General features: G+C 34.3%; 3 protein-coding genes across 4 annotated transcripts; 2 read left to right on the forward strand and 1 right to left on the reverse strand.

The window, feature by feature from the left end:
- Window positions 1-3,565: 3,565 nt before the first annotated feature.
- On the forward strand, window positions 3,566-5,380 carry LOC144569425 (ras-related protein RABA4a-like). Its single transcript, XM_078319773.1, has 2 exons — window positions 3,566-3,860; window positions 4,703-5,380. The coding sequence occupies exons 1-2, from the start codon at window positions 3,655-3,657 to the stop codon at window positions 5,145-5,147; spliced, it is 651 nt and encodes a 216-aa protein (XP_078175899.1). The 5' UTR covers window positions 3,566-3,654; the 3' UTR covers window positions 5,148-5,380.
- A 1,319-nt stretch (window positions 5,381-6,699) lies between these two features.
- On the forward strand, window positions 6,700-7,314 carry LOC144569426 (Bifunctional inhibitor/lipid-transfer protein/seed storage 2S albumin superfamily protein). Its single transcript, XM_078319774.1, has 2 exons — window positions 6,700-7,080; window positions 7,232-7,314. The coding sequence occupies exons 1-2, from the start codon at window positions 6,759-6,761 to the stop codon at window positions 7,249-7,251; spliced, it is 342 nt and encodes a 113-aa protein (XP_078175900.1). The 5' UTR covers window positions 6,700-6,758; the 3' UTR covers window positions 7,252-7,314.
- A 112-nt stretch (window positions 7,315-7,426) lies between these two features.
- LOC144569424 (myb family transcription factor RLI1-like) lies at window positions 7,427-10,153 on the reverse strand. 2 transcript variants are annotated; one of them, XM_078319772.1, is made up of 7 exons: window positions 9,237-10,153; window positions 8,845-9,055; window positions 8,551-8,627; window positions 8,256-8,295; window positions 8,092-8,141; window positions 7,917-7,986; window positions 7,427-7,735 (listed from the first exon to the last, which is right to left on the reverse strand). In XM_078319772.1, the coding sequence occupies exons 1-6, from the start codon at window positions 9,651-9,653 to the stop codon at window positions 7,918-7,920; spliced, it is 864 nt and encodes a 287-aa protein (XP_078175898.1). In that variant the 5' UTR covers window positions 9,654-10,153; the 3' UTR covers window positions 7,427-7,735; window position 7,917. The 2 variants fall into 2 exon arrangements, with proteins under 2 accessions (XP_078175898.1, XP_078175897.1); XM_078319771.1 differs by having other exon boundaries at window positions 8,108-8,141; window positions 9,237-10,111.
- Window positions 10,154-13,842: the final 3,689 nt, after the last annotated feature.

Raw genomic sequence — 13,842 nt, forward strand, 5'->3', positions numbered from 1 at the left:
TTGTCTTTCTCTGTATACACTTGGCTCAGTCTATAATTAGATGTAGGCCTGCAAACGAACCGAACCAAACCGAACTTGCCCAGGTTCGAATTCGAATTCGAAATTAATTCGAATCGAACTAGGTTCGAAATTGAAATGATTTCAAACCTAAAAACCCAGTTCGAATTCGGTTCGGTTTAATTCGAACTGGTTCGATTCGAATTCGAAATAGTTCGAAATTGAGACAGATTTTCAGTAATTTTCAGTTAAGATAACCAATTTTCAACAATTTGATTACACAGTACAATAACAGAGATATGAAATAACACAGAGATTACACAGTAGTTAGTGAATTAATTTTTATTACACAACCATCCAAGCAAGCATCAAATTGAAATTGCAACCAGAAACTGAGAATGTACCAGTAAACTAGTAAACTAGTACCGTCAACCAAGCAAGCATCAATTTTTTTATATAAAAAGCACTTGTGCTCGTTTCATTTCAGAAATCAGAAAAACTTATCAGTAGCACAAATTAAGATCAATAGATTTTTCTGGCTCAAAATTACAAAAAACAGTTAGAGAATCAAAATTACAAAAAACCTAACGTAACCAGCAGCTTCGCAACAGAGAGGCGTAACCGCAGTTAGTGAATAACAGAGGAGAAGAGAGAAGCGCCAGTCGGAGGAGAGAGCTTCGCGAGAGGAGAGAGAAAAGAAAGTCGGCTAGGTTAGGTCGCCTGTGAGAGTGCGAGCGAGAGGGAGAAATAACAGATAACAAGCGTAAATTAAATGGACTGTTCAGATTAATATCGGAGATTCGAACCTTGAGAGATTCGCGAACCTATCGAATCGAATCATTCCCGGTTCGAATTCGAATTGAATTAATTTCGAACCGAATTACTTTCGAATCGAATTTTTTTCGAACTTTTTTCGAATCGAACTCGAATCGAATCACGAATCTCGAATTTTTTGTGCACCCCTAATTAGATGCATATTATCATATATTTAGTAATGATGTGGTGTGTTTGTTAATAACTATGCTCCTTGTAATATGCATTTCTTATTTACACTTTAAAATTGCTGATATTTAAAAAAATGTGATTGTATTCGATAGTAAAAATATTTATATCCTGTGTTCTAAATTTGATGAAGTATTATAAAACTGAGAAAAAAAATTTAACACTTTATGTACAAGATATAAAAAAGACCTGCAGATGTAATACGAACAAGTTGTGTGTCGAGTATAGCAATTTCGGATGCTGACAAAATGTGTGAAATAATTCTATTTAAATTTAAACTAATTCACTGTTAAATTTAAACTGAAGCAATAGCCGTTGAATCCAGATCTAAATCTGCTGCATTATAGAGAGAGAAGAAGAAGAAGAATTAAAACGAGAATAAGAGAGGAATAGAGAAAATAAAGATAGTAGGATTTTGCTATTTTATAAGAATAGCAGCAGATTTAGATTCATTAACTTCTAGAAACTAATTTTGGTAATTAGTCCATTGGCAGAATAAAAAAAATTGTAGAAAATCTTAAAAAAAAATTATGGATCAAATTTTATATTTTTTTTAAATACTACTTTTTTAGATTGGTAAAAAATCACTGTTTTTGAAATTCAGAATTTTCAAAATCAAATGATTTCCTACCTATTTAAACAAATAGCAAAATAAAATTTTAAATTTTAAAATTTTATTTGCATTTACATTTCCATATAAAAATTTATGTTTAACTTCTGAATAAAGATTTGTCGATCCCGTAAATTGCTTCGTGTTCTCGTTCTCGTGATTTCTTTCTGCTGCCTTCTCATTCTTCGTAAAATCTCAATTATCACAATATCTCATCTATTACGAATTGCATGATCGATCAATTGCCACAATAAAACAGCATGCACAATGTTCCCTCCATATTACAATTGCATGATCAACATGGCTGCTCTTTGCTACTTTGTAAGTGTCATCCTCAGTATATTACAGTGCATTTTTGGTCTTTGAAAAGCCGCAACAACAAATGACAGTTCCATATTGAGGGGCTCGCCATTTGTCATTGCATAAATATTCGAGTTTTCAAAATTCTAACAGTCGATTCGAACCGTTCATCTTGTTCTCCATATTAATATGTGTTTGGAGATCAAATTTTTTTACTATTTTTTTAGATTTGGTCTCCAAACACATATTAATATGGAGAACAAGATGAACGGTTTGAATCGACCGTTAGAATTTTGAAAACTCGAATATTGAGCCGTAGCACCATAGCCCTCTATGTAATCCATAGCACTGTAGCCAAATCCAATATATGATGTTGCCACTTCCTTTTTATGTAATCTCACAGATGTATGCTAATATATGTATTATTTTACAACAAAGATAAACAACCCATACCACTAAATAATACCTATATTAATAACCAAATTAGTTTAATCCATTTAATTAGTTATAAAATACGTTAAAGTACTATCTTATGAAAGATGGATTTAGAAAAGGAGAAAACCTCTGAAGTCAACAACCAAGAAAAAACAATAAGCACTAATAATGAAATAAAAAGTCTTCTTCTTTTAATTTTAATTTTTTTTCTATATTTGATCCTTCCAATTAGAAAGAGATTTTTTTTTTTTTTAAAGCACTGTCAGCGCACTAATTTTTTCACAGCGCAAAATGGAAATGAAACGCTGGTCCGCGTTCTGATTATCAAATTTTACATTGAAATCTCTCTAAATTTTTTATATTACATATAGAGAGGGCTAATATATTAAAAAAAAAAAACCCAGTTAAATTTCAATGTATCCGCCCCCCCCCCCCCCCCCCCCCCCCCCCCCCCCCCGATTATAATGGAAGTGATTTCATTATGACGCACATGGAACAAGTCGTAACTAAAAAACATGTTATTTTGAAAAGAGTTATATTATAACAAAAGTCAGTGTACCAAACTAATGGGAATTGGTCTTGACAGGTTCTGTTGTATTAATGCAACAAAATAATGTATCTTTTCTAGAAAAATAAAAAAAATTCTCAAAAAAAGTATTGTATCATTATAACAGAATATTTCGTTATAACGCATCTCACTTCTGACAGAACAGAACTAGCGTGAAATGACGCATCTAACTTCTAAACAATCAAATGACAAAAAAAATTCTTGTAAACAATCCAGAGCAAATTAATATTATCCACGATTTTAAATCAAACGGCCCAAAGTCACCCAATTCGATTCCAAATCCATAGCAAAAGGAGAACACAAATAAACCGAACGGCGAGAACTTTGCACTACCAATCTAGGACTGTTAGTTATGGAACGAACGGTCCAGATCTGACGTGAGACGTCATAAGCAACGCAACTGGACAAAGTTTCATCCAAAGTCTGATCTGAATCGTCCGATATGCATCAAAAGTCGTGTAAATATTTAGATTCAAGGAGCCATTTAAATTTATTAAATTTTAAATATCTTTGCACGAATCTCAATGCAAATCGGACGTTTAAGCATGAGTTTGGACGAAGCTTTGTCCAAAGCCCTCTGGACAAAAACCAATCCCATATCTCTAAAAGTCTTTTGTTCTTTTTTTGATCGGTTCCAAGTTTTCAAACGTTCATATTTATATTCCATTGGTATTCCCAGTTAATCTAGTCAAATCCCGAAGCTGCCTTGAACGAGAGAGAGAGAAGAGAAAGAGAAAGAGAGATGAATCAACGGGTAGACTATGTGTTCAAGGTGGTTTTGATTGGGGATTCAGCTGTAGGGAAATCGCAACTGCTGGCGAGATTCGCCAGAAATGAATTCAGTTTGGATTCAAAGGCAACCATAGGTGTGGAATTCCAAACTCGAACTCTGACCATTGATCAGAAAACCATCAAGGCTCAAATCTGGGATACTGCTGGCCAAGAAAGGTACTTAACTTCCCCTTCTTGTTTGTGGTAACCTCGATTTTTGCATCAATAAAATCAATCTGACTGCTGTGCTGTTACTGGTATTGTTGTGTTTAATTGAATTAAGGATAGGCAAATTAATTGAATTCATGATGACAAGTTTTCATTTTGTTTTTTCTATTTTTGGTATTTTATTTGTAAGCTGACTGATAGTTGAGCTGCAATTTCCAAACCAAGGGTTTGGAATAGTAGAATAAATTGATAACTAATTGCAGAAAGTGGAGCTCATGCTTAAGCAATACTTAATCTGGTTAATTTTGGAAAAAAAAAAGGAGCTGGTCATATTGTAAATCAGTTTACAAAATCTCAAAAAAGAAAAACTCAAATATTCGAAAAAGGGAAAAGCATCAGATCTGCTATACAACTTGTATTATTCATCATGTACAGTTTCTTATGATCAAATCAAACCAGTAGCAATATCTCATACCAAATTCTTCGATCAAGCTGACTGATAGTTAATTTGAGGCTTTGTGAATGAAGTCATGCTTCAAGTACTGGTACCAATGATACTATGTTTGTATTACACATAATGGTACCAATTACAAATGAAACGTCACTTGTATCCATTGGCTAGTTTACCAGATTGCTTTGACCATCTAATTTCTCTCCTCTCTGTACTGCCAATGTTAAACATGCAAATCCATCACGTACAAGAATCTAACTTGGGAAAATTATGAAATAGGTTCATGGTTTAATTTGAACCAATTTATTTTCTCTGCTACCATGCTCAGGAGCAACAAATCAACAACCAAACCATATTTTTCATAGACTCTTAGCTTCACAATTTCAAATCCATAACACAGGTACCGTGCTGTTACGAGTGCATACTATCGCGGTGCGGTAGGGGCCATGGTGGTGTATGACATCACAAAGCCACAGACCTTCGAGCACACAGTACGATGGATCGAGGAGCTGCGGGAGCATGCCGACAAAAACATTGCGGTCATTCTTGTTGGCAACAAGTCTGACCTGGTGACCCAGCGGGCTGTCTCCATTGAAGAAGCGAAGGAGTTCGCAGAAAGCGAGGGCCTCTTCTACATCGAGACGTCGGCGCTTGAGTCGACGAATGTGGAGAATGCATTCCTGACTGTTCTGAAGGAGATATACAAGACCCATTGCAAGAAGGCTTTGGCGGGCCGTGAGGATGAGCTTGAAGGCACCAATCTGTTGGCTGGTACGAATATTGATATATCGTCAGGCCAGGATCATACTGGTACGCCATCCAAGAGCAATTGTTGTTCTTTTTAGATTTGGTTATTTCGTCTTTGTAACTTTTTAGTATTTTTTCTTGTTTTGTGTTTCCATTTCCCAATTTTTGGCGGTTGAATTTTTTTTTTTTTTTTTTTTTTGTGGTGGTGAGGCGAAGCTTTTAATGTAGCTTAAGCCTGATTGGGGAGGGATAGGGGGTGGGGTGAGGAGGTGTCGTTGAACATGATGTATAGGTAAAATGAAAATGAATTAAGACAGGACTGTTTTGTGTACTTTCAGTTCACTGTTGCATGTTTGCATATTGATCAATTATACATTTTGGTACTTTCTGGGAAACTATGGCAACTAACTCATATGTCGAACAGACGAACAGTGTTTTCCAACTACCATTGTCATGCATAGTGTTTATTTCAGTCTAATAGACATGAATACTGGAGTAACATTAACTGGCCAGGATCAACCAGGGTTGCATTTTTGTTAGAAACAATAGTACTTTTTTTTTAGGTGAATTTTTTATATTCTGTTCCAGCTACCAGTCTACCACTCCAGCAGGCCCTCGATCTTATATCCATATCTTGAAAATCTGAGAAAAGAATCACTAAGCTATTCAAAATATGCTTCATGCACCTGAATACCTGATGTTGATGTCTAACTAATTGAAAAAAATATATTATCTGGGTGGAAAAAAATAATGAAACTGGATATGTCCAATGGAGAAAGCACAAAAGTTACTGTCATAACAGTACAAATATCTTTTTGGAATCTGGTTCTCCTTGATTCTATTCCTCAAGCATAAATAAATTTCAAGGCAAATTTAGTTTCATTTGAATCTTCATTTATCTGTGATTTGCACGTACTCGTCTCAATTTGTCGGATCAACAATTATCTCGTCTCCCACTGAAAAGTGAAAACCATGCCCTGTTTTTTTTTTAGTAAGGAACAGGAATCAAGCTCTTATTTTATTTAACCGCTATTGGTTTACAAAAGTTGAAGGGTTTTGAGAAGTAACCCTTCAATGTATTTACAATAAGAAAAACTTTTCTAAAAACAGAAAAAAAAAAGAAAAAAAAAAAAGAAGAAGAAGAAGAGAGAAATAACAGAATGAAGAAACAATGTTAGTAATATACAATCATTTTGATTTATCCCTGATTGATGAACTGTGCTATCGTGACCTAGCTCAATTTGCCTTGAACAAGATATCAGAAACAAATATTCACTTGGGAGGCTCATGAGTAAATAAGAATGAACATTATTATTATCTATTTCTGAATTTTCTATTTGGATTTAGGATATAATGAATCCATCAAACTTGCATTTGCGGTGTCATTAGATAATTTGATCTTTTTAAATCTAATAAAACACAACCCCAGTTATAAATTTGGACGGTCAGGATTGATTAATTTGAATGGCTCAGATTCGAAAATGCCACAACCAAGGTTATAGAGTTCCTAGATTATTGTAAACCTAACCCTCAAACTCAATCCTGTGCACACACAAATCACCCTTCTCACCAAACGAGTACCATGTTAACTCCATGATGACCCCCCCCCCCACACACACACACACACGTGACACACCCCATCTCTTTCTATATATAGCCTAATCTCATATTTTAAGTTTCCTGAAACAATAAATAAAATCTTCAGAATAATGAAATCCTTAATTACCAAGCCTCCTAGAGTAAACCTACTCAATGCACTCTTACTAGCCATTCTATTATTGAGCTTTACGGACCAAACAATGGGCCAACTGTGCGCTAGCACTTTTGTTGGCTCGGTGCTTCAGCTGATGCCATGCCGACCAGCGGTTGCGGCTTTTGCTGCAGAGCCGCCAAATGAGCCTTGTTGCACTGCACTGAAGGTGCTTGGTCAACCGTGCCTTTGCATGCTAATCAACGGGCCACCAATTGCTGGCCTGGACCGCAGCTTGGCTATGCAGCTGCCAGCTAAGTGTGCAGCTAACTTTGATCCATGTAAGTAAACAAGTCATCTTACTATTCTTTCGAACGAAAAAAACACTGTCACGAAAAAAGAGAGGATATTTTGACATTGTTTATTTCATCTTAATTTGTGTTTCTGTCTTGAGATGTTAATCACACACTGATGGCTCCTTCATTCTTGCAGGTAGCATTGCTTCTCCATAGGGAAAAAAAGATAGGAAATTCAAAGCTTTTCCAAATATAGAGGAAGTTAGATAGAATAAGGAGAGACTTGAAGTAAACAACCTCAAGTCTGTACTGATTACAATTATTCTAACAAACAAGTTTCTATAAATCCATGTCAAGTCCCATCAAAGTCAGTAATGATGATACTATGATATAAATTTTGAACATTTTAGTATAGTTTTCATACAAGTTCAGATTTTACAGTGCACTCTATAACCTTTTACAACAATTTCTTTAGCTAAAATCTCACTAATATGCACCCAGCATTTCTTACATTTATCTAACTTTTCTTGGAAGGGAAATTTGTGTTTTCGTACCCATTACCAGTATTTATCGTCTCCGTTTCATCTAAATCCAAACTTTGTGATTCGATCATATTCCGGCTCGCTTTGAGTTGCTCTTCAAATATTTGTTGTAGCTTCTTTCCTTGTTCTTCAATCCTCAATTGCAAATTTCTTTGGACCTAATTATAACCATTATAACCCAACTGACGACTTTAAAAAATGCTGGAATTAAAATTGAAAGCACAAATTCTTCAAGAAATTTGAAAGGATAAAAAGGGAATTTTGTTCCTGTTTTTAAATGTGTAAAGTAAATGGGGAAAACCCTCAAGCCCATGAGTTTAAAGAAATATATATATATACCTCAAGTTGCTCGTGAAGTCGCCTTTGTACCTCCAACTGGATTCGTAGTGCTTCTGTAATTTCTATGCCACTATATTGGAAAAGCACATTCAAACTCAAACAGCTAAAGAATCAAATAAGAAATATATATTTATAATTAAGAGATTAATGAAATAAGCATACAACACTATAGTACCAGTGGTGATATGTACCTATCATTAATTTGTGCTCGCTTTTCCATTTTTCCTGAACATAATCCAAGACAGTAAATAAAAGGAAAAGAAGGATCAGTACTGGCAGACTGGATTTACAAAAGGAGAAATAGATGCAAGATTGTAAGAATAAGCGGTAAAGATCTACCTTCTACTGATTCTGGCATGTATTTAGCAGTACGGTACTTCTGTGAAAAATTAAAATAAAAAAATTCAGTATAAAATGTGCAAAATTAAGTCATTCTTCTTTTTATATCTTTTAATTCAAATAAAAATAATAAGAATTGTAGTATGTCAACTTGCAAGTGGACTCTGATGCCTTAATTGTTAATTACAAGTTGATCCTATGGTCCTACCCATTTTCTTTAGGCAACTTCAGTTCTTGCAATTTTGGAATAACACGTGGTGGTTTTGCGAAAATCGCAACAAGAATTATTAAGTACCTGCAAGTGACTCTTGATATGAAAAATTGTCAATCCTTCCATGTTCATCAATTTCAAAATACCCTTTGGAGTTGCCTCTGCATCACAAATAAATTATACTGATATATAAGCTTGTTGATTTTTCTTACTTTTATATGTACCAGTACAGACCATTAAATTATTGGTAACTAGAGAACATGTAATACCCAACGTGAGTGAGGATAAGATGTCAAGAAACCTTTCTTGTCACAGTTTGTAATTATGCAAGTACATAATTTTACAATAGAGCGTGAAAAATAGAGGAAAAAAAATTACTATCAGCACCACCGAGCTGGTTCACGCATTGAACAAACCGTTCATGAAGATCTTGAGTCCACCTAATCCGTATTTTATTTGGTACAACAGGGGAAGTGGATGAAACATTGGGCGACATAATGGAGATCTCTATCGGTGGTCCCACTAACTTCTTCTCCCTTTGGTGCATAAGAGTTGGTCTTCCAACAGAACTGAATGGATTTGATCCACTCTTCATTGAAACAGGCATTAAAAAAAAAAAAATTCTGTCCATGTGAGCTATATATGAATGAAACATAAGTTTCCTTTTGCTCATAAAGCTGATGATTTTCATTTTTCAGAATCAAGCAAAGAAGTAGAAAAAAAGTGTTTCGGCACAGTGAAGAAACATAGAAGATTATAAATATACTTACATAAGGTTGACGAAACCCTTGTTGGAAAACCATGCGTGCATCTTCGGACGAAAACATGTTTATGGAGCTTCCATTTCCATGCAAAGAGTTATTTGGCACAGACTCCAGTGCATCTCTCTCATAGGACCTCATAAAATTATCACAGAAATTTGGATAACTAATTCCATTTGAATCTGCTTCTATTGGTTTCGGTGGACATTTACCAAACGTAGGGATTGATCTAAATTGATGATCAAATTCAGGTATAGCCATGAATCTTTCAGCAGCATAAGAGGTTGCAAGATTGGAACCGCTGCGACTTGAAATTGGAGTAACAGAATTTGGGTAAAACTTGGGCTCATCTGAATTTTCGTGAAAATAATTATCTAATGATTCGTAGTTGGTCTGATTGTAAAACCTCATTTTCTTGTTGTTCATCTAAGTTTGATGGGTAAAACCTCCAAAATCCTTTAAGGAGCTCTTTATGTGATTTGGGAGGGAGAGAGAATCATGCATTAGCTGCATTATATAAGACAAGAACATAATAACCCGACATTTTTCACATTGCGTTAAAAGGTTTCTGTAGTTGAAGGAATAATGTCGGTTGGATTCTCGAAAGTCTTGAAAGTGAAGCGTGGAATACTATGAGCACATGTTACAATAATTGTTGAATTATATTTACTACAGATAGTGATTTAACAATGATATGCACCTTCTCGAGAAGTAATCAAATTAGTCGAAAAATTGGCAAAAGGCCAAAAAAAGGGACTGAGAGGAACCAGAAATAGCGTGAGGAGAGTGTCGGTAAATATGCAAAAGAGAGAGGTGGAAGACACATGTCCTGGCTCTTGTTACATGCAATGCCACTTGCAGGAAATATAAGAAGATGGCAGCATCTTATCCTCTGATTTGAAAAATGGAGAGAATTTTGGGGTCAACTTGAGGGATGGTATCTTTCAAGAGAGATAAGAGAGTAAAGTTCAATTGAAAATATCATCTCAGAATAGGGTTTTGGTTCATCTCCTGTTGCCCAGGTATCATGGTGTAGTTCCTTGCACATCTAGACTGTCTATTTTAAATCACTTAATATTAACAACCTTTATTATATTGTAGCTGCTCAATCAAAAATCATCTCAATGTCTGGCCTGAAATATACAGTTTTAGATCTACTTAGAACTATCAAGTGAACTCTGTAAAACTAGAGGGAAACCGAATAATTGCAACTATTCACACATCATAAAGGAGGGTATCTGCTATCAAACAATAGAAAAGAGGGATAAGATTGCCAGAAGAATTATATTATCCAAAGCACATTTTGTACACATAACGAGAAGTTCATTGGTTTCATTATATTCTTTAACTCAAGTATGTTGCTGTCATTTATTTGATTCTGTGTGTAATTTTTAAGAATTACTGTTGTTTATGATGAGAAGGATAGGCATACAAGGAGGTGAAAACTTTATTTTTAACAAACCATTCATTGTTGTACCAATCTCTGTAAATAGTAAAGATATTAAAAAAAAAAAAGGTTTCTCTAAAGTAAAAGATAAAAAGATAGGCCAATAAATGAGACATCCTAATCCTATACAAGACATGACCTCAGTATCTTGGAATCTCTTTTTAAGTAAAACATGTGGAGTACTTGTAAGCTCCACCAGCTGCTTCCTATTAAAAAGATGAGATGGTAATGGATTCTCTTCTCATTGACACAGTGACATGTGTAACTAAATAGGTACATCACCATAACGCAAATTGTAGCTGCATCGACAGCGAGAAGCAGAGAAGAATACTAAGATAATAAGTAACTCACAAAAAACAATTTGTTTTACTAAGCATTCCCTTTTATTTGATATTAATTTGTTTAATCTCCTAACCTATTTTACCTTATTTTATTAAGTGTATCTTCCAAAATACACAGCGTATTCTTATACTTTTTGTGTTGTTTACAACGGAACTTTCTATATTTTCGGATAATCTGAGATATGCAGTTCAAGGAGATAACAACAAGGTTAGTTCCATTTTATTCACCAATTTTATTATGATTTTGATAGACATGATATTTAGGAGTTATTTGTTGGTGAAAATATAGGCTCTTCAATGCCAGGAGCTAAACCATAGTACACATCTATGGTACCTATAACTATTATTACCAGAACAGCATAAAACACCATGTATACTAGCCCATTTTTAACTGAGGATGAGAATAAATTGATCAGTACAGTGCGATACGATATCTTTGGTTGATCGACCTAGCATAACAATATTGACAGGCTTTAATTCCATTCAATATTAAACCTTTTTCTTTGGTTGGGTCAGAGAAAAGATCCTAACTAAGGATAATTTGTTTAAAGGGGATGGCAGGGAGATGATAGTAATTTTTGTTTAAAGAATTCTAAGATTCTTTAATAATATTTTTGTTAGTAATTTTCTAATTGCATAATATTGATTCAATAAAAGAAGAGTCCATTAAATTATTGAAATGATACAATAAAGATTTTTCTAAGATGAAACAAGATAAATTCAAAAATATGATTATCAAGTGGAGAGCGAATGGAAGAGAGGAAACGAACTCGAGCTTTTTCGAGCTGCTCAATGGCTGCTTTACGTAATTCTTCTGAATTACGAAGAGTGTTTAAAATCCTCTGTTTTCGATTATTTATAAATTAAGAATAGAATAGAAACTGATGGGTAACCACTGATTTTAAAAAAAAAAAAAACACCTATTTTAAAGGGTAATCTCAATTATTTTGGATTTAGTACAAATACTGACTACATACATCATACTGGAAAGATTTAATGAAACAAAGAAAAGACAATCTGATGGAATTTTGAAAGCCGAATAGTATCTTAGAACAATGGGTCTTTTCTTTCAAACTTTCCTTCCATGCATTGTGGAAGAATAATTCCTCCATGGTAATTTATTTCTATGGGTAAAAACCATTCAATTAAGATGGCCCTCTTGTAGATAGTTTTAGTTCCCACGGCACTGCTAATCTTTTTCTAGTGAGACAAAATCAACACTTCAAGTTACAACCAAAAGCAGAATGAATTCACTATTCCTTGTTTTTATGTAAAATACATATAGATCGGACTTGGGGTGGATGCATGTACAATGAATGGGGTCAATTGACTTTTATTTTTTAAATTTTTTTCGTATTTATGTGTGATTTTCTATATAATTTAGAGTAAAATGTTATGAGTGCTGTTAAATTGACTCTCATTATCTACATAAAAATTTTATACGATTTACTTCTATTCAAGTTTGACCGTCATAGTTTAAAAGTCTGGCTCCATCCCTACATCGAACATAGAGATGTGTCTTCAATTGTTTGGGTGAACCTATTTTTGTTCATGTTTACAAGATCATAAACCAAACTTTGAGAAAGAATATAATGTTTTTAATTGTGTTTCTAAAAGAACTAATAATAAATATTGGAACAAAACTAACAAAAAAAATCCGAAATTTTTATTTCTACCATTTTCGGAAAAAGAATAAACCAAAAAACTCCGATTCTAGGGAATTCAACTTCTACTACGGCCACAGAACACCAATGTAGACCCAAATGCTGGGGTCCACACTTTGCCGATGCAGCTCCAGATATGGATCCGCATCGACATAGTGCGGCCCCAACATTTTTCCTTTTTTTTTTCTGGTCTAAAAAAACATTATGTTTGTTCCTTGGAAATTGCATATTCTGAGATATGCAAATTTTCGCGGGCCCCAAAGTTCAATTTCAAAATTGAAATCGAGGTAAGAAAAAAAATAAAGGAAAAGGTTGGGCCAAACACTGGTGTGGACCTCATTCCCGGGCCGCATCGGCATAGTGCGGATCCCAGCATTTGGGTCCGCACCAGTGTTATGCGTCCGTGGTAAAAATCAAATTCTCCAGAAAAGTTGATCTTTTAGTTTTTTTTTTTTTTGGAAATGCAAGAAATAAAAATTTGGGCAGAAAAAACAATGGATCCATGCTAAAAGTTGGAACAATATTAAAGGGAAAAAAAGGATGAAAACCACACCATATTGTATCAAAATAGGGAATTATTAAAGAGCCAAATAATAGTAATAATGATACTTGGATGATTGAAAAGGCGAGTAGTCTTTGAATAATTGGTTAGCCGTATTTGTTTTCATTCCAAGATTCCATGGAAAAGGTGCTAAAACTAAAAGTATCAAGTTGCCAATGCTAAGCCCTTTTAATGAGCGGTTCTCATCATGCTTGGAAGTTTCATTGCAAAGTAAATTATCTTTTGGGGAAAATGCAATGCTTGTATATAACGCTCTTTTGTCCTTGGCAACAGTACACCGGTACATCAGCATCTTACTGGTACAGTGTTAGGCAAAAATGGCAACTTCACATAATTAAGAAGATATTCTACCAACTTAAATGCCTAATAAAATTAACAATAATGATCGAGGAGTAATTTATATCCGGCTTGTCGATCAATAAGAGCGTGTCGCATCGTTTGTAAGTGTCAATTCTATTTCTTTTTCCAAATCTGTACCTGTCACTTGACAAAACAAGATTGACATGAGGCATTTTTATTGATGGCATGATAAAATAAAACAAGTAAACAGGCTTTCATGTAATTAGATATTTCTCAAGATGAAAATTTAGAATGGATTCTT

The sequence above is a fragment of the Carex rostrata genome, chromosome 18 (genome assembly GCF_964058835.1).
Source record: "Carex rostrata chromosome 18, lpCarRost1.2, whole genome shotgun sequence".
NCBI classification, from domain to species: domain Eukaryota; kingdom Viridiplantae; phylum Streptophyta; class Magnoliopsida; order Poales; family Cyperaceae; genus Carex; species Carex rostrata.

Bases quoted from the DNA above. Each gene is read 5' to 3' on its own strand.
- LOC144569426 (XM_078319774.1), top strand. From the start codon at position 6,759: ATGAAATCCTTAATTACCAAGCCTCCTAGAGTAAACCTACTCAATGCA. The intron at 7,081-7,231 runs GTAAGTAAACAA...TCATTCTTGCAG, and splicing joins TGCAGCTAACTTTGATCCAT to GTAGCATTGCTTCTCCATAG.
- LOC144569425 (XM_078319773.1), top strand. From the start codon at position 3,655: ATGAATCAACGGGTAGACTATGTGTTCAAGGTGGTTTTGATTGGGGAT. The intron at 3,861-4,702 runs GTACTTAACTTC...TCCATAACACAG, and splicing joins GATACTGCTGGCCAAGAAAG to GTACCGTGCTGTTACGAGTG.
- LOC144569424 (XM_078319771.1), bottom strand. From the start codon at position 9,653: ATGAACAACAAGAAAATGAGGTTTTACAATCAGACCAACTACGAATCA. The intron at 9,056-9,236 runs GTAAGTATATTT...GTTTCAATGAAG, and splicing joins AAGGGTTTCGTCAACCTTAT to AGTGGATCAAATCCATTCAG. The intron at 8,628-8,844 runs GTAATTTTTTTT...TTTGTGATGCAG, and splicing joins CCAGCTCGGTGGTGCTGATA to AGGCAACTCCAAAGGGTATT.